Here is a 23,845-nt window from a genome sequence, read left to right as displayed (position 1 = left end):
AGACACACATTGCCAAATCGAAACAGACAACAGACAGATGGGAGGACATGGAAGGACAGACACACAGATGAACATAGATAGATGACAGACAGGAAAAGGTCAGAAGATTAGAGGGAGAAACAGAAATAAAGGCAAAGAGAAGACCAGGAAGTAAATATGATACACATTAAGAGTAGTGACGGACCGTTTAAGCCATGGACTAAGAGCCACAGAGGCCTAGCAGTAAAGGAGTAGTGATGGACAGGTTAAGCCATGGACTAAGAGCCACAGAGGCCTAGCAGTAAAGGAGTAGTGATGGACAGGTTAAGCCATGGACTAAGAGCCACAGAGGCCTAGCAGTAAAGGAGTAGTGATGGACAGGTTAAGCCATGGACTAAGAGCCACAGAGGCCTAGCAGTAAAGGAGTAGTGACGGACAGGTTAAGCCATGGACTAAGAGCCACAGAAGCCTAGCAGTAAAGGGGTAGTGACGGACAGGTTAAGCCATGGACTAAGAGCCACAGAGGCCTAGCAGTAAAGGTAAAAAGAGAAGCCTAAAGAGAATACAAATGTAAACAGTCAAGTGGATAATAACATGACGTAAAGGTTTGAACTGACCAGAGTATCCTCCTCCTGGCTTGGGACACTGGACTCCTGGACAGGCACTGGGCTCATTGTCTCTGCATACAGATCAAACAGTTAGACTGGTCATTAGAATATGTACTGAACAATGAAATCACAGAGAATGCAGCCTTTCATATCACGCTTGAGCATTGTGTCAATTTCTGTTGTTGGCTCCTTCAGTTCAGGTAAAAATCTCCTGGTAAATCTCCTACCTGATTCTGAGGAACCGTTCTTCACCGCTCTGTCTGATACACTTTCAGCTGACTGGACAGGAGACACAAACACAATAGATACTATAGGTAAAGAGAAACATGGCCTCGTGTCAATAGCAAAACATTGACAAATGAACAGAACATCAATCTCCGTTCAAATGCAAGAAAAGAGTTTTAAAAGATGGGGAAATGGCTTGGGAGAAAAGACCGTATTCAGCATGTACCTCTGTGCTCTTGGATGTGCTGCTCTGTTGCTCCAGCCCATCCCCTTCATCCATAGATTCACTCTTCAGCCGCAAGCGCCTTTTCTTCACCAGGTCGGCATCTCTCACGTGACCAAATCCTGATTTGGCTGCAGAGGCGTGTGACCTGGGTGGAGGCACTGGGGTCTGTGACCCATCCGCTCCCCCTTCCAAACCCCCAGCTCCGCTCCCCTTCTCCTCCCCCTTTGTCAACCGTTTTGTCCGAGGGGGTGGCACTAGGCTCCCATTGGGCTTAGAGGCCTGTTCTGTCGCACTGTCCTCCAGGGAGATGCTACCTTCCTGTAGCTTGCGGGCACAGAAGCGAGCAGCAGCATCCACATCAGAACCCTGACTGGGCTCAGTCACTGCATAGCTGGACTGGCTGCTGTTGTGCTCTATCTGAAGAACACTCAGCTCCTGTCCCGTAAAGTGGGTGCGGATCTGACTCAGGTAAGTCATGACGATCAGGCGGTCTGGCACAGAGAGCAGTACCATGTCTGAGGGCTCCATTAGACGGGAGATGCCCAGCGCGGCAAAGCCATCAAAGGCCTGAGAGAGAGGGAGGGGTCAGGACAAAAAATGATGACTTCTGTGTTCCTTATAGACATGATGTGTATTTATTATTATACATAGTGATGTACAGTAAATATGACTTTTTCACCTTCTTGTTGTTTAACTTGATATCGTTGGTTTCCAGTGCCTCAAAATCTCTGAAAAAAACCCACCAGTAGTTAATAGAAGGACATGGATGGAACTTCCGGGTACTATTTTGGGAGAACTTCTGCTGTATCCCTGTACAAAGGTGGAATAATTATACCTTTCTTACATTCAGCTGTCTGGGTTGACTTCAAATACATGCATGGACTCATAATAAAGTTGCGTGACTTTCCACATTCAGACTAGGATGGAACATTGTCGGTGGGAATTGAACTGATTAGTGATTAAGTGCTTACATCTTGTCGGGATAGAAGTGGTGTAGGATGGCACAGAAAGCCAGGCCATTACGCCAGGAGGTGTTAAAGTTGGTGACCTTCACTCCCTTATACCCCTTCGTAACCTCCTGGCACCACTCCAGCAAAGACTTGCTGGAGGTGACCAGCCCGGGACTGGGCAGTGGACCTGACATCTGAGAGGGACAGAGGGAGAGAGACCTGTTATAGCTACTGACATTCTCATTGACATATTCAATGTTCAGCTGTGTTTGAAATATAATGAACTGTTGATACCTCTTATAAAAGGAAATATGAGAATCAAATTTACCTCCTGGCTGAGGACTAGCACATCTTTCCTATAGGCTTCATCCTTGTCCGCCGTGGTAGTGGAGGACCCTGGGGCAACTTCCTGAAGGACCACAGGAAAGGAAAGGGTTTTCAACTTGCTGCGTCGGGGAGGTACAATCGTGTCTGACGCTTGACCAGAGGTGACCCCCTTATCTGCTGGGGTCTGTCCATTGGACTGTGGCTCTTCACTGCCTGGGCTGGTGGCTGGGGGCTGGTCGTTCCTCTGGGTTGTGGTGTCTGGTGCGGATAGCTGGGCAGCTTTCTTAGAGCATATCGTTGGGACAGCCAGGTCACCGGACGTCTTTTCCCCCTCAGCCATCTCAGATCTATAGGGACAGAAATGGTTGAGATAAGATGATGGGACAGCCAAGTAAAGTTAGGTTTAAATTCTGATCTCGTTTCAGTTACTATATTGTCCTGCAGACAAACAAAAACAGTTTATAGTTATGCACTGATCCAAGTCAATATTATTCAACTGGGCAAGGAGTTACAAGAGCCAGATGACATGACCTGATTAATGTCAAACCAGGCATAGCCAATGCTAGACAATGTCCTGCCAACTTACTGTTCATCCACCCCATCCACTGGTGTATCTACAGTGCACAGAGTAGCATCCTGTTCTATCTCAAGACCATCCTCCTCCTCAACCCCTGATTCAGGCACCTTCCCATTGAGGACTGTTGCCCCGGTTTCAGTCAATAACAAGCGCTCCTCTTGGCCAGGGACACAGTAAACTGTAGAGAGCGCACCGCTGTCTACTTTAAACCCTGTGTCAACAGGTACCTCATCTGTCACCGTTTCTGTCATCGGGATACTTTCCTCAACCTCCGCTGGCTCCTTTGAACGGACTGTCGAGTTCACAGCAGAGTCTGATGATGTCATTCCCTCAGTGGTTGCCACCACCGGATTAACCTCAGTAATCGTTTCTGATGGGCTACTATTTGATGAGGAGGCGGCTATGGTAGAGGGCTCACAAATGATTTCCTGCCGCCCTTTCCTTCCATCTAGATCTAGGAGTTTTGGCTCAGGCCTGTCTAGACTGGCTTCCTGAGGGATCACTGGTAATGGAGTCTCTTGTTCCTCACTGGCCTCGGAGGCTGGGAGATCTTCTGGGTTCAGAAAAGGGTCGTCCTCGTGGAAGGAGGGGATCAGGCGTTTCCTGAAGCGTGGGGCAGGCACAGGCACAAACACAGGCACATCTGATGGCTCTTCTCCTGCCATCTGACTAATCTTAGCCAGCAGCAACATTTCCTCCTCAATTAGGCTCAGGTCCTCTTTGGGGGGTTCCGTAGTGATTACATGAGGGACCTTGGGAGATGTAGTAGGTGTTCCAGGTTGAGAGGGCCGTAGAGGCCATGGGACCACTGAGCTGACAGAGACATCTTTCTCTGGGACATCTTTCTCATCATCACCCTCCTTTGCTAGATGAGGCTCGTCATTGGCTCCCTTCTCTCTGGCTGTCACCAGAATGCTATCTGAAGAAGTGGTTTCCATGGCGAGGATGAGTGGTTTTGGAATGTCTTCCTCTTTAGCATCAGTGTTAAAAGTCTCCTTTATTAAGCTAGATTCGCTGCTCTCTTGTGCCATTGCCTCACTATCCGTATTATCGGTTGGTGGAACAGTTTCCTTTTTGATTCGCTTTGGTGGAGCCAGGCAACTGGCAACCGGTGCCATGTCTTGACTAACTCTCTCTGGGCCTACTTCCTGAAGAGGCACTGGAGGAGTGTTTTTTTGTTTGTTGCTGCGACGACGGGGAAGTGGCCCCAGTTTAATGGTTCCAGTAACAGGTCCTGCAGGGGGGGACCCCGCCGATATGGCCTGCTGTGTGGACACACTATCAAGGCGGTTGACCTCGTGTGGAGCAGGTGGTGAAGAAGAGAACACCGCTTGACTGTGAAACAGAGATATCAACGTTAGCCATCAGGCAAGGCTACGATAGCAATTTCCACAAAATGCAAACTGCCACACAATCCTCGACCACGCCACAGTCAAAAGACAACGGTCCAAAAGCCGAGGCGTGGCAACAGTAAACATCAACACGGCAAGCTCACTATCAGCTATGTCCAACATTTCATTGGGTTCGGTTTAAAAGTTGTTTGCAGAAACACTTTTTACTTCCGCATGCAAATGCACATTCAGAGGATTAACATCCAACACTTAAACCCTCTCCTCAGGCATGGTAGTAGACTGTACACAAAGATCTGAGAACCGCAAGGTCATGTGAAGTAACTTGATGAGAAACCCCGAAAAAAGAGAATTCAAAATAAGCAAAGACAACTGTACCACTCCAGATGCCTGAGTACAAAAACCCTGCCACAACCTGACAGAGCTCCATTCCTACTACATGAATGCAATCTGTCTCATTAAGCCATGCAGGAAAGGAGTGCAGAGAGCGACAGGAGCTCAGGCACTTACCCTGCATCCATGTACAACTCTGCTAGCCACACTGTGCCTATATCCTCCTGCCCCATCTCAAACTCCAACTCATCTGAATCGCTGTCAGGCATGAACACTGTCTTGGTCTTTCCCTTGATCGTCTCTTTACGGGCTTTAGTGTAGTTAATGATGGGGGTGGCGTCGTCTTCATTGTCTTCCAAGCACTCCTCATTGGCTATTTCATCCAGCTCTGCTTTTCTCAGTGGTGGGAAATCGTCTGTACAGCTTTTTGCATCCTTTTCGTTTTCTACAGGTTTACCACCTGTAGAAAACGAAAAGGATGCAAAAAGGTGGACGTACATCCTCTGGTTTACCCTTCACAGTGTTCGTCTCCTTCAGTGCTTCTGTGCTCTCCTTTAGTGCTTCTGTGCTCTCCTTTAGTGGTTCTGTGCTCTCCTTCAGTGCTTCTGGGCTCTCCTTCAGTGCTTCTGGGCTCTCCTTCAGTGCTTCTGGGCTCTCCTTTAGTGGTTCTGTGCTCTCCTTCAGTGGTTCTGTGCTTTTCTTCAGTGGTTCTGTGCTCTCCTTTAGTGCTTCTGTGCTCTTCCTCAGTGGTTCTGTGCTCTCCTTCAGTGGTTCTGTGCTCTTCCTCAGTGGTTCTGTGCTCTCCTTCAGTGGTTCTGTGCTCTTCCTCAGTGGTTCTGTGCTCTCCTTCAGTGGTTCTGTGCTCTTCCTCAGTGGTTCTGTGCTCTCCTTCAGTGGTTCTGTGCTCTTCCTCAGTAGTTCTGTGCTCTCCTTCAGTGGTTCTGTGCTCTCCTTCAGTGGTTTGGTAGTCTCTTTATGTGGTTTGGTGGACTCCTTCAGAGGTTTGACCTCTTGCTCAATTTTGGTGATTGGGTCCTTGAACAGCTCTTGCTCCACAGCAGCTAAACACAAAGTCTCCACTAAGCTTAGCCTGCCAGTCTCTTCAGTTGTTTCATTCTTGTGGGTCAACTGGACCGGTGTTGAGTCTGTGACCATGACTGGGAGTTCCTCCAATGCATCAGAAAAGGCTTCAGGTGGTAGGATCTCAAACTCAGATGGAGAAAGTGGTCTTGAGTCTGGTTCTCCTTCCTCATCATCATTAGACATCATTAGGCCAGATGGCTGAAGTATGGAAGTCACAGTCTCATAACTAGGGAATGGGGATATTTTTAAAAATATTTAGGGGATATTTGAACAACGTTTTTAGGTTACATGTACAGCAGGCATGGAAGATGCAGTTCTTTTTCAATGGACTTTAAGACATATTTCAAGGTGACATTCTACAATTCAAATTTCCATCAAATCTTTAAACATATACACAGAGTACAAAACATTAGGAACAACTTCCTAATATTGAATTACACCCCCTTTTACCCCCAGAACAGCCTCAATTTGTCGGGGCATGGACTCTACAAGGTGTCGAAAGGGTTCCACAAGGATGTTGGCTCATGTTGACTCCAATGCTTCCCACAGTTTTGTCAAGTTGACTGGATGTCCTTTGTTGGTGGACCATTATTGATACACACGGGAAGCTGTTGAGTGTGAAACCCAGCAGCGTTGAAGTTCTGGACCCACTCAAACCGGTGTGCCTGGCACCTACTACCATACCGCGTTCCCCCGTTTAAAGGCACTTAAATCACCCTCTGAATGGCACACATCCACAATCCATGTCTTAAAAATCCTTCTTTAACCTGTCTCCTCCCCTTCATCTACACTGATTGAAGTGGATTTAACTATTGACCAATAAGGGATCATAGCTTTCACCTGGATTCACCTGGCCAGTCTGTCATGAAAAGAGCAGGTGTTCCTAATGTTTTGTACACTCAATGTAGATGTGAAATCTTTTGAATTGGTTGAAACAAACGTTGCTATTTGACGACATGTTTTCATAAGCAAAAGCTGGCGTTCACAAAAATAGACATATTTCAGATTCAGCCTCAGAGTCAAGAGCACTTAAAAGTCCCTAAAATGCCTGTGGCCATGCTGATCAAAGATGTCAAAGCTGAGCAAGCCTCGGTTGCCTGTCAGACTTACCCTCTGTACACGGCCCTCACTAATACTCTCATGAAGACATCAACATCAAGACCCTCCTCCTGTACAGCTACGGGAACCTGCTCCAGCCTTCCCAAAACCTGCTCATCTTCCAACTCCTCTCTTGTACTTAAATCTGATGCGTCCACAGAACCTTTCTTCCACACTGGATCTAGCTGCCGCTCATTGTCGGCTTGTCCTGGGCCGACCACGGAGGAACCAGACTCACTTTCGCCTTCTTCAATCTCAGTGTTGACAACAGCACATTTCCCCAGGTGTAAGTTCTTCTTCTTCTTAGGAAGGCGAATGGGGGCCTCCTCCTTTGATGGCGTGTACAATTCCACTGAACTGTCACAGTCAAAGTAAATGTCTGTTTCTCTATTTTCCTTGGAGGGAGATGGGAGGGGAGTGTCCTCTAGGTACTCAGTCAAGTGGATCTCTGCTACAGATCCCTGTCCAGATGGGCTGCCACAGACAGATATGAAATGAGACACTTGATTGGATACTAGTCTGACACCAGCACAAGGACCAGAATCCATAGAGATTTCTACTAAGGGGAATACGACTAGTCTCCAGAAAAGTTATACCTCAAACGCAGTGTTATTGGCACTTTTGGGTGAGAATTAAAACATGTATAAAATGTCAACACCACCACAAACATGCATGTCCAATGTAAATGTACCTCACACAGACACTTCATGCCATGCCATGTGGAGTTTAACCCCCAGTAACTTACCCCGTTTGCAAGGTACTCTTTGTTGCCTCCAATGTGCTCATGCCTACTCCCGCTGTCCCTTTAGTTTTCTCCTCTAAAGCAGCCCATAGAGGCTTCTCTGCCTCTACAGCCCCCGTGCCGGGAGGACGCTTCATGTAGCATGGGTCCTCTTCGTTTAAATCTGACTCTCCAGCTGGAGAAATGGCTGCTTCCAATGACACAAGCGCGTCTATCTGCAATGAGCGCTTCATGGTGGAGCAACTGAACACCTTCGTGGGGAGGTGCAGAGGGGGTGTAGACGGTGAAGTTGATGGTTCACTGTCTTTACCCTCCTCTACAACTGTCTCCTTCAGAAGTGATTCAGGAGACCGGGCTGTGGGCTCTGGGGTAGGTGGCATTTGGAACACCTCTGATTCATCTGAGGTGATTTTCTTGTGACCCTCATCTCTGCTAATGCCAGCTTCTGGCTTAACAGCTTTGTCTGAGCTGAGAGGGCAAACATATGGGAATTACCTCAGTATTACTGTATAATTAGCCTACACACAGTGAATATTTACAAGTTCAGACACACTCAAAAGAGCTGTAGGACACGGCCAGGCATCGTCATACATTTGAAGTGTTGCCAAGGATACCCACCAGACTACAATTCACACCTTTTATGACAAGCTTTAACTGGGGTAACTCTGAGGTCATCGATTACTCTCAGTGGTATAGAGGTGCCTCCCTTCCACACTTACCCTGTCTTCAGTGATTCTACGTCCGGCACTAGCATGTTCTCATCTACTTCCCCCCGTTCCTCCCTGAGGACTTCCTCTTTGATCGTCTCCTCTCCAGAGTCCTGGTCTGGTTTCTGATCCTGAGCTTTCTCTTCCAGGGCCTCCCAGAGGGGAACCTCTGCCTGCGCCACTGCATCCTCAGCTATGGTCTCTAATGTCAAGCTGGATTGGATCATAGGTTCAACAACTTCATACTGAGGGGGTTCAGCCATATTGGGTGTCTCTTGGCTACCTGGCGTGGCATCCATGGTTTTATCTATAGCAATAGAATTACTGATATTTGATAGTAAATCTATTTCTATGGTTTTATCTACACTGACACTGCCTGACAAGGGAAATGTGTCTGCTTTTGATGACACGTGGTCAGAAGAACTGAAAGAGAGACAGAAGGTGAGATGGAACAGGATATGGAGTGGGGACAGAGGAAGAGAGAGTTTAGACAATAAGAAAAGTTGACAAGGTTAAAGGACATTTCGTAGAGATGAAAATGTAAACAAGATGTGCTCTCACTTACCGCTCTTTCTGAACACAGCCGGTATCCCCTCTGTGGGCTTCCAAAATCCCTGCCTCCTCTTTCGTTGCATTCCACTGTGAACTATGTGACTCCTCTTCACTCCTGTTAGCTTGAACATCAAGGGGGGCTGATTTGTGCTCATCAGCTTGTGATAATGAGGCCTTCTCCTCCTGGGGTTGATTAGTCATCTGTTTCTTGTCCTCCTCTCTGCAGCCCATAATCTCCTCAGCCCAGGATGGCCTTTTTGCTTTGATTGGCTTTTTCTCCAGAGGAGGGAGCTCTTGAGTATGAATACTGGATGACTCAGCTGGCGTGGATGTCATACTGGGAGGACCAGCCTCCAGGGCAGCCATGTTTTTCATAATTTCCTTGTCTTCATCTGACTTGTTGAGGTCATATAAACAAGGAAAATCAGGTGTCGGCCTTTGTTTCTCCTGCTTCTTCTCCATGGGCTTCTCCTGGACTTTGGCGTGCTTCTCGGCTGCGTATTCACACGTGATGTTTACAATCTCTGGAAGTAGCTGCGTGTCAACTGGCCTGTGGTCTTTTGATGTTGGCACTGCCGGTGAATTTACATCAGCTTCCTGTTCAACACTGAGAGACAGGGACACTGATGTCAAGGGTTTGAGCATCAATGGAGATATTATTCTCAGAAGTGGGTGTGTACGTCTGTGTACGTGTGCACATGTGTGTGTACGTGTGTAAACACATTTGTGTGTGAAGAAAAGAGGTGCCATTCAATAAATACTTAAAGAGTGCCTGTATAAAATAGCCAAGTATAGCGTTCAGGCTAGTCAGGATGAGGATAAATCGTCACATAAGGATGAGGACGGGAAAAAAACGACTTCTCTAAGAAGCTGCCTTGAGAGGAAACAGCAGCACTGTCTGCTTGCTGACAGAATGTCACACTTACCCTCCATCCAGATGTTCCATTTGAGTCTTCAAGATGCTGAACGGCGACCTCTTTATTGTGTCCGCTTTTGATCCCTCTTCACCTGCGTTGTCCTCCAAAAACAAGTTACCTGCCGTGACTGCTGGATCAGGCGTCTCTATGACTATGTCATCAAAGTCGAGCTCAGGCTCAGCCAGTGGCGGCTTGTCTGCAATAAAAGGTGTTTTGTCCAGGGTCGAGGGAGAGGAGTCCTCTGGCTTGGCAGGTTGATAAGGCACTTTCTTGGTCTCATTGGATGTCTGTTTGAAGCCAGACTTCTTTTCGGCCAATGGCGGGTTATCAGCACTGAATGCTCCCAGGACGTTGGTAGAAGGCTCTTTAGGGGTAGTGCTCTCTGGTGCTTCTGTCTCCGGGCTAGAGAACGGCCATGGAGGAGGGAGCGCTGGAATAAGCTCTGCTGATTCAGAGACTTCTGTGGGCGTAGGGCCAGGGATACCAGTTGCTGGGCTGCCATCTTGCCCAGAACTGAGGAACAAAGATACTTGGTGTCAGAGCTCAGACGTCGAGAGCAGGGAGGTTTCTGGGCGCACAGCAGGCAGGTCACACACATCAGGGTCATGATTGGAAGCACGCAGTAGTGTTAGGGAGGGTTGTGTGTTTTATAGAAGGTGAAGTTAAAGTATCAGTAACAAGACAGAGAAAGGGGATGAGTAATCATGGGTAGGGAAGCATGCTATGTAGCTGGGTATAAATGGAATACACAAGACACTACAGACATAAATTCCACTCTCATGCCACGCTTTACCACTCCTTCCTGTTTGAGGCCAATTATAGGCCTATTTCTGCCCTCTATGAGTCAACAGAGATCCATCAATCAGGAAATCTCCCTACAGCATGTCTCTGCAACATTGCTGTGAAGCTGAAAGGCTGGCAATGATTTTCTTCACTCCATTAAACACTTGCAGCCATTGGCAACCATTTTGCGATTAGTCTCAAAATTATAGCAACCAATAGCAACGAAAAGGCTAAAGCTGCCCCATTTCTCAAACAACTGTGAAAAACGATTCATAAAACTAGGGGCTTTCAAAGTCAGCACACACAAACCTCATGCATGTGCTCATCTCAAACTCATCCCAGACGTTTTCTTCTCGTGCTCATAGTGTACCACACACGTACAGCTTAACAACCATATAACCTCTCACACTGTCTCACACTTCAACAACAGCATTTCAAAATGGAAGCGTGAGGTCCCAGCTGCGAAGTGGCTGTACAGTATACCACCACTAGGAACTCACCCTTTAATGGTCCTGCCATCTTTCAACCCCACGGCTTTCTCTGACTCCGGTCGCCTCTCCCGGTCTCTCTCCAGAGATGCAGAGGCTTGTTGGTTGGCGATCCTGATGGTGCCAGCAGTTCTGGGGGAGCGGAGAGACTCGTCCCCTCTGTTCAGGGCCAGGGGAAGGGTCTCACTTGAGACAGACGGGCTCTGCTTCTCTGACCGTTTCGGCCCTGGAGGGGTCAGGAACATAGACCAGTCAAACAAGGTTCAACAACATTCTTAGTTATTATAGGGAAAACTACATATTATGCTATAATACAATACATCAATATATTCTGTACATATAGCAAGAACATGGCAGAATAGCTCACCAAGTGTAGAAGGACTGTGGTATTCCTCTTCTGTGAGAGTGTTTAACTCCCTCTGGATCTCTGTAAAAAGAAAAAGGCACACATAATGTCTATGGGGATAACATAGAACATTGTTATTTCCGTTTAAACATTAGTGGGTACAGTATGACATTGTTGACACTCAGCAGTGCATGACGTGATTCACAGGGGCGTCTTGTCTGAACTAAGATATTACTGGCAGCGGTAACAGAATGCTCTCCTCCATCACAGCTGCAACAGGGCGTGTGGGGGGGGGGGGTCTATGTCCCTAGAGTGGGAAAATGTGTGATAGCAGCGCAGCAATTGGAGCTTTCTCCGGATACCACTCTTTCTTTCATCGCCTACCGATGGCCTGTTGCAGCTGCCGCCCGTGCAGTTCATTTTCTTTACGGAGAGCTTCTCAGCTCTGTTTTGGAAGCGGTGCGTTGATGATATGCTCTTATCTATTCAGTTGTGTGGGTTTGGAGTTGGACACGCTCTCTCTGCTGTACGACAGGCAGTTCAGTTTGAGTTGAGTCTCCCCGCTCTCTCTCCCTCTTCACTTCCCCATGTGGTGGATATCAAGTGATCTGTAGAAGTGCTCGCAATAGTTTCCTAGTTCTATTTTCTATTAGTTTACAATTCTAAACTTGGTGAAAACTGGAACAACATCAAATAAGGAACATGTCATTTTCTTACCCTCGGCTCGCAGGCCTGCTCCTGCCCATTATTCCCCCCCACGGCTATGACTAGAATATTTCATACACATATGGTCATGCAAAATGGATCCAATAAGACCCCATTCAGTTGTTTGGCTATAAAATGGCTGTTTTAGCTCTGTGTGTGCAATTTCATGCTTCTATCACCAATGTTACAATCCACAAACATAGCTGCCCCACTACATGGCACTCTATGGCTAAGCTTCCAACATTCTAATGTCAATGGCACAATATGGCCGATTGCTGGTGCTTTCAAAGTTGGCTATATTATATATCATTTGAAAGGTCATTTCATGACCTTTCAGAATCACTTGCTTGTCAAATAATTTATCCAGGTAATTCTGATATGCACCCTAGAGGTCAAAGGTCAGAGTTCTTTTGACATGAACATTCCAAAACAAATGTGTCTGACGGATAGCTGTGAATCTAAGAATTCCAAATGATATACGATTAAAGGGTATACGTGAGCAATAACTTGTTGTATAGCGACGTCGTTTGTAATAAGGGTAAAATCCCTATGGGGAAAATGAATGGGATGGAAAGATGAAAGGAAAAGGGATAATGTCACGCCCTGGCCATAGAGAGGGTTTTGTTCTCTATTTTGGTTAGGCCAGGGTGTGACTGGGGTGGGCGTTCTATGTTCCTTTTTCTATGTTTTTGTATTTCTTTGTTTTGGGCCGAGTATGGTTCCTAATCAGAGGCAGCTGTCTATCGTTGTCTCTGATTAGGAATCATACTTAGGCAGCCTTTTCCCCCACATGTGCTTTGTGGGATCTTGTTTTTGTGTAGCTGCCTGTGAGCAGCCCAGAACGTCACGCTTCGTTTTCATCTGTATTGTTTTGGTGAGTTGCATATTTATTAAACATGTGGAACTCTAAGTATGCTGCGCCTTGGTCTACTCCTTTAGACGATCGTGACAGATAACCCAAATGTTGTACTGCTATCACACACACACACACGTTACAACTCCAGCGACCTAGACCTTCCAAAAACAATCCCTATGAGACATCCTCACCAAATTTGGGGGGAATGGCTCATGGACTATACAGACAACAGGGCCTTTGTGCAGGATATATTCTTAGCTAATTACAGCACTTCATTGGTACTGTGCCTTCAGCACCATGCATAGGCATCGAAATGAATTTAGTAACAGCTAAAATTGGCAGTGGAATACTGTGTTTGTCTCAGTCCTTTGCCAACAGGCAGTGAACCGCAAGGGACAAACTAGCCAGAATGTTTTTTATTGATGAAATGAGGCTGATGTCATAGACCTAGTCCGCCCCCCACCCCCACGCCCTGATGTTATTCATGCTGTGAGACCTGTTGGTTCAGTACCTGACTGGGAGGCAGTGAGAACTGCAGAAGCAGAGGCACGGACAGTCTCAGGAAGCAAAGGGACAGGCTTGGGTAGAGGGTCAGAGAGAGGGGCAACGGCTAGGGCACGTTTACAGTGGTTGTTAGAGCGAGGAGAGGGAGGGTTGTGAGAGAAAAGACATTTGACAGGAGGTGAGGACTTAGGGAAGGGGATGGGAGGAGGACAGTGAGGGTCACACAGAGCATCCAGGTCTGGGCTAGTCAGCAGAGGGACAGGGGCCATGGAATCCCTAGGAGAGGGACAGGAATAGGAGGGGGACAGGCCAGAGACAGAGGGGCCACTGGGGCCTGACACAGGCCTGGGCCTCCCCCACTCCCTTTGCCGGATGGAGGCTGAGAGCAGAGAGTTGATGAAGGGGAGAGATGGGGAGACAAAGATTTATGATTGTGGGTAAACAGAGGGAGAGGGAGAGGGGAGAGGGAAGAGAAAACGTATATAATTAGTCCATCAACCACCATTAAGAGTAAAGATACAGCAGCAAGTAAGAGGGGGATGGAGAGGAATAGAAAAAGATGGAGAGGGGAAGGGGAAGGATAAAAAAGACAAGCAAAGAAGTGGAATGATATGACAGGTTAAAAATGAAATGACTGTCATAAATCAGATACAACTTCACAACTGACATTTCCAAGAGAACTAGCTAGCTGCTGCATAGCATATACATAAGTAATACTGTTGCTCTCTATTGTTTTTTCTTGGCAGTCCGATATCTTTGGGGAAAGTATCTGATTCAATGGAACATTTGACGCCGTAATGTGGTGACTAATATAGAATCACATCACAGGGGATCCATCATTTTGTAATGTTACAATTGTCAAGACAATACAACTGAAGAGAAGCAATCTACACAGGCTATAGCCACTGAAGTAAGTAACACAAAGTGGTCAGCGCTAGTGATAGAATGTGTTTCCATACTTGGCGGAGTGTTGGCGAGCTGAGGTTTGGGTAGGGACGGTTCTGCCTGAGACAGGGCGGTAACAGTGTTTTTGTCTTGAGGAGATGCAGCAGAGGAAAAGATAGAGGGGGAGGACGGACGCTGATGAGTTGATACAATCTGAGGTCTGAAGACATTTGAGCGAGCTGCAGTAGAGAAAGAGAGGGAGGGAGGGCATCAGGCATAAAGGAGACGACAGGACAGAAAGATGATAGTGAAAAAATAGAGCATTGGACACTCAAACCGAGTCCAACTTAAAGATATAGAATGGCCAATGTGATAAGCAAGTGACCTATGACCTTCCATGCATCCGGTACCTCTCTGTGGGTCGGAGGGTAGAGAGGGGTGTTGAGAGAGGCCAGAGGAAAGGGGCTCAGCTGGTCTTAACTGGGGCCGATCGGGGGCCACTTGGCCAACACCCCGGGGCTTCAAATCCACTGCAGGGCCACACAGAGCCCCTGGGAGACTACTCAGAAAAGACACAGGCGCTAGGAGCAAGAAGAAAAGGAAAATAGGGAAGAAAAATAGCAGAAATGGATAAATAGCAGAAGCCAATGAGTGAGAGCGAGGACTTGGTGGAAAGAGGGATACTGCAAATAGACATGCCGTATGACATGCAGTGATGTTACTTTTACTTTTCTTAACCACAGTTTCATGTTAATAATGCAGAGAACATTTCTGTTAACTTACAGTAGTAACACTGGTATTCTCTTCATAAACAGTCTTCAACACAAGCAAGCAGGTTCAAAAGTGCCACTGGTTGATGCTGCTAGTCATTTGTACATTGCTCAAATCACTCTCATAAGACAGCCCAACCCCAGATATTACTACATCATGCCCTTGCCGGGGGATACTTTTGTTGAACAAAATTAAAAGGCAATTCATAAGCAATTTAGGGAGTTCCATCATGCAGATTGAGAAACAAGTGAAGCTTCATTAAGCACTTGTCAAGGCAGCATCATTCAGTCTATCTGCCTGGCGGCAGGTACCTGAGCCGCTGCTGGGACGGAAGATTTTGGGCAGTGCCGGTGGTTGATAGTGGGTAAAGGCAGGCAGTGAGGGCGCTGATGATACTGAGGGTGGTTGATAGCGGGTAAACACTGGTACTGAGGAAACTGGGGGTCCTAGGGGCCCTAATGGCACTGAGGGAACTGGGGGTCCTAGGGGCTCTAATGGCACTGAGGGAACTGGGGGTCCTAGGGGCCCTAATGGCACTGAGGGAACTGGGGGTCCTAGGTACCCTAATGGCACTGAGGATGAGGGCACCAAGGGGACTGGGGGCACTGGTGGCCTGGGGGGCTCAGGGGAGGGTGGCACAGAGCGTGCATGTCTGGAGCGGGTTTGAAGACGGGGAGAAGGGGTCAGGGGGACAGGCAGGGGGGGCCTTGAATGGAGGACAGGGACAGTGCCAGCTTTGCCACTCTCTTTCCCACAGGCTATGGGATGAAGAGGGGGATGGAGAGACGGAGAGAGGGGTAGATGGAGATGGAGAGGAGTATAAATAGAAAAAGATGGAGAGGGGAAGGAAGGAAGGATAAAAAAGACAAGCAAAGAAGTGGAATGATATGACAGGTTAAAAATGAAATGACTGTCATAAATCAGATACAACTGACATTTCCAAGAGAACTAGCTAGCTGCTGCATAGCATATACATAAGTAATACTGTTGCTCTCTATTAGTTTTTCTTGGCAGTCCGATATCTTTGGGGAAAGTATCTGATTCAATGGAACATTTGACGACGTAATGTGGTGACTAATGTAGAATCACATCACAGGGGATCCATCATTTTGTAATGTTACAATTCTCACTTGTACGGAAATCCATGGATATGGTTTTTCTTTCAAAATGATTGAAAATCCTTCATACATGAGGTACTATGATGGGATGATGGGAAAGGAGTCACAGGGGTGAAAACCAAAGTCTAGAACAAGAGGAAGAGAGGTAGGGTACCTATGACAGGGGGATGTTTTAGAGAAGGCCCCCTTTCTGGGGGGCGCACTGGACGAGCAGGAGGAGCTGGCAGAGAAAGTGGAGAAAGAAAGCGTGAGAAGGAAAAAGTAGGGCCAGGAGATGATGATAGAAAAAGTGAGGATGCCGTTATTCGAGTCATGTGACAGAAAGGCAGATACAGAGCCCCAAAGAAGGTACGGTTTTGATCTCATGACGTTTATGATTCAAGTATACCTGCGGCCGCTTTGCTAATGCTAGCCCCAGCACTGGATCTCCTGTCGTCCTCCTCGTCGCTCTCGTTGAAGTCGTCAAGGTTACCGATGTCTGTGGGTTTGACGCTCATCAGACTGGCCAGACTCTGCATGTCCTCGTCACTGCGGGAGAGCAACACAGCATTGTCACCTTGACACGTAATGAAGTCGTTACCGACGTTATTACTGTAGTACGGCTGGTCATTCTGAATCTACCGTTAGCGGGATGTTATGGGACGGACTCACGTGGCTTTCCCTTCTCTGAGAAACACACAGGACAGGGAGAGCTTCAGAGTGGCCTCCAGCACCTTGACAGACAGGGGCTTAAGCTTCAACGTCAGGTCTTGCTGAGTGGGAGTGGGACTGGCAAACTTCTTCATATTCACGTCCACTGAAGCCAACACCTTACGTTGACCCTTCGTCTCCTGCAAGACAAAGCAGCAGGGATACATTCGTGAGTGGGCTTTAGTGGCACCGTTAGCCGACCTTTAATGAACGTTCATGTTTCAATGCCGGCTGTTGTGAGCGACTGTAATTAGATTGAGGCAGAAAGTGCACTCACACTCTCAATGACAAACGTCCAGTCTTTGTCTTCAAACACATCGGAATGGGGATCCTAGTGGGTAAGCATAGAGAATGAAAATAACAGGGAAATATAACACATATTCCACCCATTTTTGTACGTTGTCAATTTACAATAGAAATGTATAAAGATGAATTATCACAGAAACAAATAGCTCTAGAACAGTGTACTCATTGAATAGCCGTGGGGTGAAATTTACCCTGAAGAGTGTGAGGGAGATATCCACGTTTTCAGGTACGGGCCACACCACCATCCCCCTGTATGGGTTCTTGATGCCCGGCTGCCATCCATGAAGCTAGAGCGAGAAATCAAGACAACAAGACTACATCAAAATGTGATACAAGTCACGGCAATGGATCCCTGCCATCCAAGTGGGATAGGAGAGCTGCTGTCTGTCTTGTAAGTACATCTGGGTGAGTATTTACCTTGGAGCACATGCGCCTATTTCTTCTGGTCCAAACCACCCTCACTTTATCTGGTTGCCTGAAATCATAGAAAAAGGATGATGCATCAAAACATGAGACAAGAGACAGTGAGAAATGCAAGAAATTGTTTTGTAACTTCCTTACATCTCGCAACATACGAGAAACTGTTGAGCATGAAAAACCCCAGCAGCGTTGCAGTTCTGACACACTCAAAGCAGTGCGCCTGGCACCTACTACCATAACCCGTTCAAAGGTACTTTGATATGGCTGCCATATTTTGTCTTGCCCATTCACCCTCTGAATGGCACACATACACAATCCATGTCTCAATTGTCTCAAGGCTTAAAAATCTTCATTAACCGGTCTCCTCCCCTTCCTCTACACTGACTGAAGTGGATTTAACAGGTGGCATCATTAAGGGATCACAGCTTTCACCTGGTCAGTCAATGTTATGGGAAGAACAGGTGTTCCTAATATTTTGTGCACTCAGTGTGTTTCACAAAATTACAAACACCAACACACAAATTCTGTATTATTTGTTTGTTACTGTCACGCCCTGACCATAGAGAGCCCTCTGGGTTCTCTATGGTGTTGTAGGTCAGGGCGTGACTAGGGGGTGTTCTAGTCTTTTCATTTCTATGTTGGTGCTCTTAATATGGTTCCCAATTAGAGGCAGCTGATGTTCATTGTCTCTAATTGGGGATCATATTTAAGGTGTTCCTGTTCCCACCTGCTTTGTGGGATATTGTTTTGTGTCTGTGCATGTAGCACCACTGTGGTCACGTTTTCGTTGTTGGTTATTTGTTTTTGGTAGTTTCACTTTGAATAAAGACGTGGAACTCAAATCACGCTGCACCTTGGTCCGTCCTTGTTAACGATCGTGACAGAATATCCCACCACAAAAGGACCAAGCAGCGTGCCATGGAGGATAAGGTGAGTTGGACCTGGGAGGAGATCATGAGTGGATGCGAGACCCTTCCTTGGCGGGAGTCGCAGAGAACTCAGGAAGGACAGCGACAACGCCGGGGACCGCGGCCACAGAAACCCCAAGATTCTTTTTGGGGGGGGCACGAGGGGTGGTCGGCCGAGCCAAGGAGAGTGCCAGAGCCCGCCTGGGAGTCGATGGAGCAATGTGAGGAGTGATATCGGAGAGAGATGTTGGCTAGGAGTATGCGGCAACGCAGGCGTTTGGAGGAGTGTGTCATCAGTCCGGTGAAACCTGTGCTGGCTCCACGCACGAGGCCTCCAGTGCGCCTCCCCAGTCCGGTACATCCTGTGCCAGCTCCACGCACTCGTCCTGAAGAGCTAGAGACCGTCAGGTGTTGGTCAGGTGTGTTCTGCACAACATTCGACCTGAAGAGCCTGTCAGCAGTCTGGTGAATCCTGTGCCAGCTCCCAACACCCTCCCAGAAGTGTGTGTCATCAGTCCGGTGCCACCTGTGCCGGCTCCACGCACCAGGCCGCCAGTGCGCCTCCCCAGTCCGATACGTCCTGTGACAGCTCCCCGCACCCTCCCTGAAGTGCATGTCACCAGTCCGGTGCAACCAGTGCCGGCTCCACGCACCAGGCCTCCAGTGCACCTCCCCAGCCCGGTAAGTCCTGTGCCTGCTCCCCGCACTCGCCCTGAAGAGCGTGTCATCAGTCCTGTGCCGGCTCCATGCACCAGGCCTCCAGTGCGCCTCCCCAGCCCGGTATGTCCTGTGCCGGCTCCACACACCAGGCCTCCAGTGCGTCTCCCCAGTCCGGTACGTCCTGTGCCTGCTCCCCGCACTCGCCCTGAAGAGCGTGTCATCAGTCCAGTGCCACCTGTGCCGGCTCCACGCACCAGGCTTCCAGTGCGCCTCCCCAGCCCGGTACGTCCTGTGCCGGCTCCCCGCACTCGTCCACCAGTGCGTGTGTACAGTCCGGAGTCTCCAGCGACGGTCTACAGCCCGGAGTCTCCAGCGACGGTCCACGGTCCGGAGCTTCCAGCGACGGTCCACGGTCCGGAGCTTCCAGCGACGGTCCACGGTCCGGAGCTTCCAGCGACGGTCCACGGTCCGGAGCTTCCAGCGACGGTCCACGGTCCGGAGCTTCCAGCGACGGTCCACGGTCCGGAGCTTCCAGCGACGGTCCACGGTCCGGAGCTTCCAGCGACGGTCCACGGTCCGGAGCTTCCAGCGACGGTCAACGGCCCGGAGCTTCCAGCGACGGTCAACGGCCCGGAGCTTCCAGCGACGGTCAACGGCCCGGAGCTTCCAGCGACGGTCAACGGCCCGGAGCTTCCAGCGACGGTCAACGGCCCGGAGCTTCCAGCGACGGTCAACGGCCCGGAGCTTCCAGCGACGGTCCACGGCCCGGAGCTTCCAGCGACGGTCCACGGCCCGGAGCTTCCAGCGACGGTCCACGGCCCGGAGCTTCCAGCGACGGTCCACGGCCCGGAGCTTCCAGCGACGGTCCACGGCCCGGAGCTTCCAGCGACGGTCCACGGCCCGGAGCTTCCAGCGACGGTCCACGGCCCGGAGCTTCCAGCGACGGTCCACGGCCCGGAGCTTCCAGCGACGGTCCACGGCCCGGAGCTTCCTGTGCCGGTGCCCAGTCCAGGCACGGCGTCCAACCCAGCTCCAAGGCCGGAGCCTTCCTCTGCGCCGATGCCCAGTCCAGGCACGGTGTCCAGTCCCGCTCCAAGGCAGGAGCCTTCCTCTGCGCCGATGCCCAGTCCAGGCACGGCATCCAGTCCCGCTCCAAGGCCGGAGCCTTTCTCTGCGCCGGTGCCCAGTTCAGGCACGGTGTCCAGTCCCGCTCCAAGGCAGGAGCCTTCCTCTGCGCCGATGCCCAGTCCAGGCACGGCATCCAGTCCCGCTCCAAGGCCGGAGCCTTCCTCTGCACCGGTGCCCAGTCCAGGCACGGCGGCCAACCCAGCTCCATGGCTGGAGCCTTCCTTTGTGCCGGTGCCCAGTCCAGGCGTCCAACCCAGCTCCATGGCCGGAGTCCTCCTCTGCGCCGATGCCCAGTCCAGTCCAGGCACGGCATTCAGCCCGACGCCATGGCTGGATCCCGGGTCTGGGCGGGGGCTACAATCCGCACCGGAGCCGCCACCGACACTAGTCACCCCCCCAACCCTCCCCATCTGGTTTCAGGTTTTGCGGCCGGAGTCCACACCTTTGGGGGGGGGGGGGGGGATACTGTCACGCCCTGACCATAGAGAGCCCTCTGGGTTCTCTATGGTGTTGTAGGTCAGGGTGTGACTAGAGGGTGTTCTAGGGTTTTCATTTCTATGTTGGTGCTCTTAGTATGGTTCCCAAATAGAGGCAGCTGATGTTAGTTGTCTCTAATTGGGGATCATACTTAAGGTGTCCCTGTTCCCACCTGCTTTGTGGGATATTGTTTTGTGTCTGTGCATGTAGCACCACTGTGGTCACGTTTTCGTTGTTGGTTATTTGTTTTTTGGTAGTTTCACTTTGAATAAAGACGTGGAACTCAAATCACGCTGCGCCTTGGTCCGTCCTTGTTAACGATCGTGACAGTTACGGAACAATTGTCTGAGAAGAACGGGGAATGCTCCCCCAGTCAGTGTCATTACTGGTGGTTAAGTTACAAAGTATGGTTTGTTTTACACTAACAGAACAATGCAACGGAATCAAGCCCAAAAAATGTTATTATTCTACAACAGATGAAGAAGAGGGTGGATAACAGACACTAAAGGGGATCTTGTGAGAGTCACACGATCACAGTCAGCTGTCAATGCCCAGGGGCTGGAAGAGAGTGTGTGTGTGTGTGTGTGTGTGTGTGTGTGTGTGTGTGTGTGTGTGTGTGTGTGTGTGTGTGTGTGTGTGTGTGTGTGTGTGTGTGTGTGTGTGAAGCCAGGGATCCTTGCTACTACAGTTCTATACTACACAACATACTGTAGCTTTGGTCCAGACTTCCCTTACAAATGCCGTCCAGATACATCACTACGGAGAATGCCAAACATTGCCTCATACACATCATCCCAGCGGTACCGTATCAGCAAGCCATTGGTATCCCATGGTGACTACCTCATTTAACACATGTGGACTAATTTGTAACATCACACAGACTTTCTGAATACATCTCACACCCAAGCCAACTGAATTACTGTAAAACAAAATATGGTTTTCTATATGTCTATTGGTGAACGACCAGAAGTAAATGGTGGCATTATTTTTACATGACATAATGCATTCCTGAAATATGAATACATGAAATATGTCATACACTCTATTCTATCCTCCATCAATATGTGACATTATAACAGTGTCGCCCTGACTGGGAGAAGTTTTCAAACCATTGTTTTGTCCCTTGTTTTTGTTAGACAGACGATGAAGCTCTGGCTTCTGCAACACAGGAAGAATGGAAGGAAACTGCAATAAGCCACGTGACCTGGCTCATGGCACTGTTTTCTTGAGGGCTTTTGAGGGTGGGGTACCTCACAAGAGGAAGGAACCATATTTCTCAATCACTTTTAACCTACAGTGCCTTTGGAAAGTATTCAGACCCCTTGACCTTTTCCACATTTTGGTAGGTTACAGCCTTATTCTAAAATTGATTCAATTGTTATTTTCCCTTCTTCAATCTAATGACAAGCAAAAACAGGATTTTAGAAATGCTTGCTAATGTATTAAAAATAAAAAACTGAAATATCACATTTACATAAGTATTCAGACCCTTTACTCAGTACTTTGTTGAAGCACCTTTGGCATTACTTGGGTCTTCTTGGGTAAGACGCTACAAGCTTGGCACACCTGTATTTGGGGAGTTTCTCCCATTCTTCTCTGCAGATCCTCTCAAGCTCAGTCAGGTTGGATGGGGAGCGTCACTGCACAGCTATTTTCAGGTCTCTCCAGAGATGTTCGATCGGGTTCAAGTCCGAGCTCTGCCTGGGCCACTCAAGAACATTCAGAGATGTCCCGAAGCCACTCCTGCATTGTCTTAGCTGTGTGCATAGGGTCGTTGTCCTGTTGGAAGGTGAACCTTCGCCCCCAGTCTGTGGTCCTGAGCGCTCTGGAGCAGGTTTTCATCAAGGATCTCTCTGTACTTTGCTCTGTTCATCTTTGCCTCGATCCTGACTAGTCTTCTAGTCCCTGCTGATGAAAAACATCCCCACAGCATGACGCTGCCACCACCATGCTTCACCGTAGGGATAGTGCCAGGTTTCATCCAGAAGTGAGACTTGGCATTCAGGAAAAAGAGTTCAATCTTGGTTTCATCAGACCAGAGAATCTTGTTTCTCATTGTCTGAGAGTCTTTAGGTGCCTTTTGGCAAACTCCAAGCGGGCTGTCATGTGGCCACTCTACCATAAAGGCCTGATTCGTGAAGTACTGCAGAGATGGTTGTCCTTCTGGAAGGTTCTCCCATCTCCACAGAGGAACTCTAGAGCTCTGTCAGAGAGACCATTGGGTTCTTCGTCATCTCCCTGACCAAGGCCCTTCTCCCCCGATTGCTCAGTTTGGCCGGGCGGCCAGCTCCAATTAGAGTCTTGGTGGTTCCAAACTTCTTCCATTTAAGAATGATGTAGGCCACTGTGTTCTTGGGGACCTTCAATGCTGCTGACATTTTCGGTACCCTTCCCCAGATCTGTGCCTCGACACAATCCTGTCTCGAAGCTCTATAGACAATTCCTTCGACCTCATGGCTTGGTTTTTGCTCTGACATGCATTGTCAACTGTGGGACCTTTATATAGACAGGTGTGTGCCTTGTGGAATGTGGAAAAAGTCAAGGGGTCTGAATACTTTCCGAAGGCACTGTATAGTCCATGATTTCTTATGGTATAAGTATCCCCTCGGAATACAGTTGAGCAGATTGCTCACTTATATTGCTTGTAAATGGTAATACAAGCAAACAGCAGGCCGTGTTTAATATATTTAACGTATATTCGAAACATATTGAAGTTCCTCTGTAAGAGACTCCTTCCTAACACTCGAGAGTCATTAGGCTAACGGAGCCTGTTGAGGAGAACATAGAAAAGCAGGGCCAAATTCAGTTCTGTCTCGGGTTGCAGGCTAGTTATAGCAACATAGCGAATGGGAGCCAAAGGGCATGTTTGGGTGGGGAGGGGGCTGGTTTGAAAGCATAGTGGCATCACAAGGCACAGAAATAGACTGGCAGACTGGGACAGGCAAACCCATTAGGACAGGAGGAGGCATGTCCATAGTCCTGAATAACCAGAGACCAATATGACTCACATCAAAAAGCAGCCCGCTGTGTCATACTCCAGCTGTCATAAACCCGACCAGAGGCAAGACTGATCCTTGGTTTAGTCTGAAGACTTTGACCCACCTGCTAACTAAAAGCTACAATCAAT

General features: G+C 48.7%; 1 protein-coding gene across 11 annotated transcripts in view; it reads right to left on the bottom strand.

The window, feature by feature from the left end:
- LOC106602972 (EH domain-binding protein 1-like protein 1) overlaps positions 1–23,845 on the bottom strand; it is a 29,937-nt gene that overhangs the window by 2,561 nt on the left and 3,531 nt on the right. For 2 of the 11 annotated variants that reach the window (XM_014196058.3, XM_082974420.1), the window contains exons 2-24: positions 17,543–17,600; positions 17,317–17,412; positions 17,097–17,150; positions 16,781–16,959; positions 16,518–16,657; positions 16,284–16,349; positions 15,323–15,769; positions 14,633–14,821; positions 14,315–14,479; positions 13,363–13,734; positions 11,312–11,371; positions 10,957–11,170; positions 9,683–10,186; positions 8,770–9,363; positions 8,217–8,627; positions 7,501–7,965; positions 2,902–4,227; positions 2,317–2,662; positions 2,010–2,182; positions 1,718–1,766; positions 1,039–1,605; positions 815–866; positions 597–658 (exon numbers count right to left, since the gene is read on the bottom strand). In XM_014196058.3, the coding sequence (XP_014051533.3) occupies positions 597–658; positions 815–866; positions 1,039–1,605; positions 1,718–1,766; positions 2,010–2,182; positions 2,317–2,662; positions 2,902–4,227; positions 7,501–7,965; positions 8,217–8,627; positions 8,770–9,363; positions 9,683–10,186; positions 10,957–11,170; positions 11,312–11,371; positions 13,363–13,734; positions 14,315–14,479; positions 14,633–14,821; positions 15,323–15,769; positions 16,284–16,349; positions 16,518–16,657; positions 16,781–16,959; positions 17,097–17,150; positions 17,317–17,412; positions 17,543–17,600 (6,589 nt within the window). The remainder of the gene's footprint in view (positions 1–596; positions 659–814; positions 867–1,038; positions 1,606–1,717; positions 1,767–2,009; positions 2,183–2,316; positions 2,663–2,901; positions 4,228–7,500; positions 7,966–8,216; positions 8,628–8,769; positions 9,364–9,682; positions 10,187–10,956; positions 11,171–11,311; positions 11,372–13,362; positions 13,735–14,314; positions 14,480–14,632; positions 14,822–15,322; positions 15,770–16,283; positions 16,350–16,517; positions 16,658–16,780; positions 16,960–17,096; positions 17,151–17,316; positions 17,413–17,542; positions 17,601–23,845) is intronic. The other 9 variants (XM_082974422.1, XM_082974421.1, XM_082974423.1 and 6 more) reach the window with 9 other exon arrangements.

Source organism: Salmo salar, chromosome 04 (genome assembly GCF_965601325.2).
Source record: "Salmo salar chromosome 04, fSalSal1, whole genome shotgun sequence".
Taxonomy (NCBI): Eukaryota; Metazoa; Chordata; class Actinopteri; order Salmoniformes; family Salmonidae; genus Salmo; species Salmo salar.
This window is presented reverse-complemented; position numbering and strand designations above follow the sequence as displayed.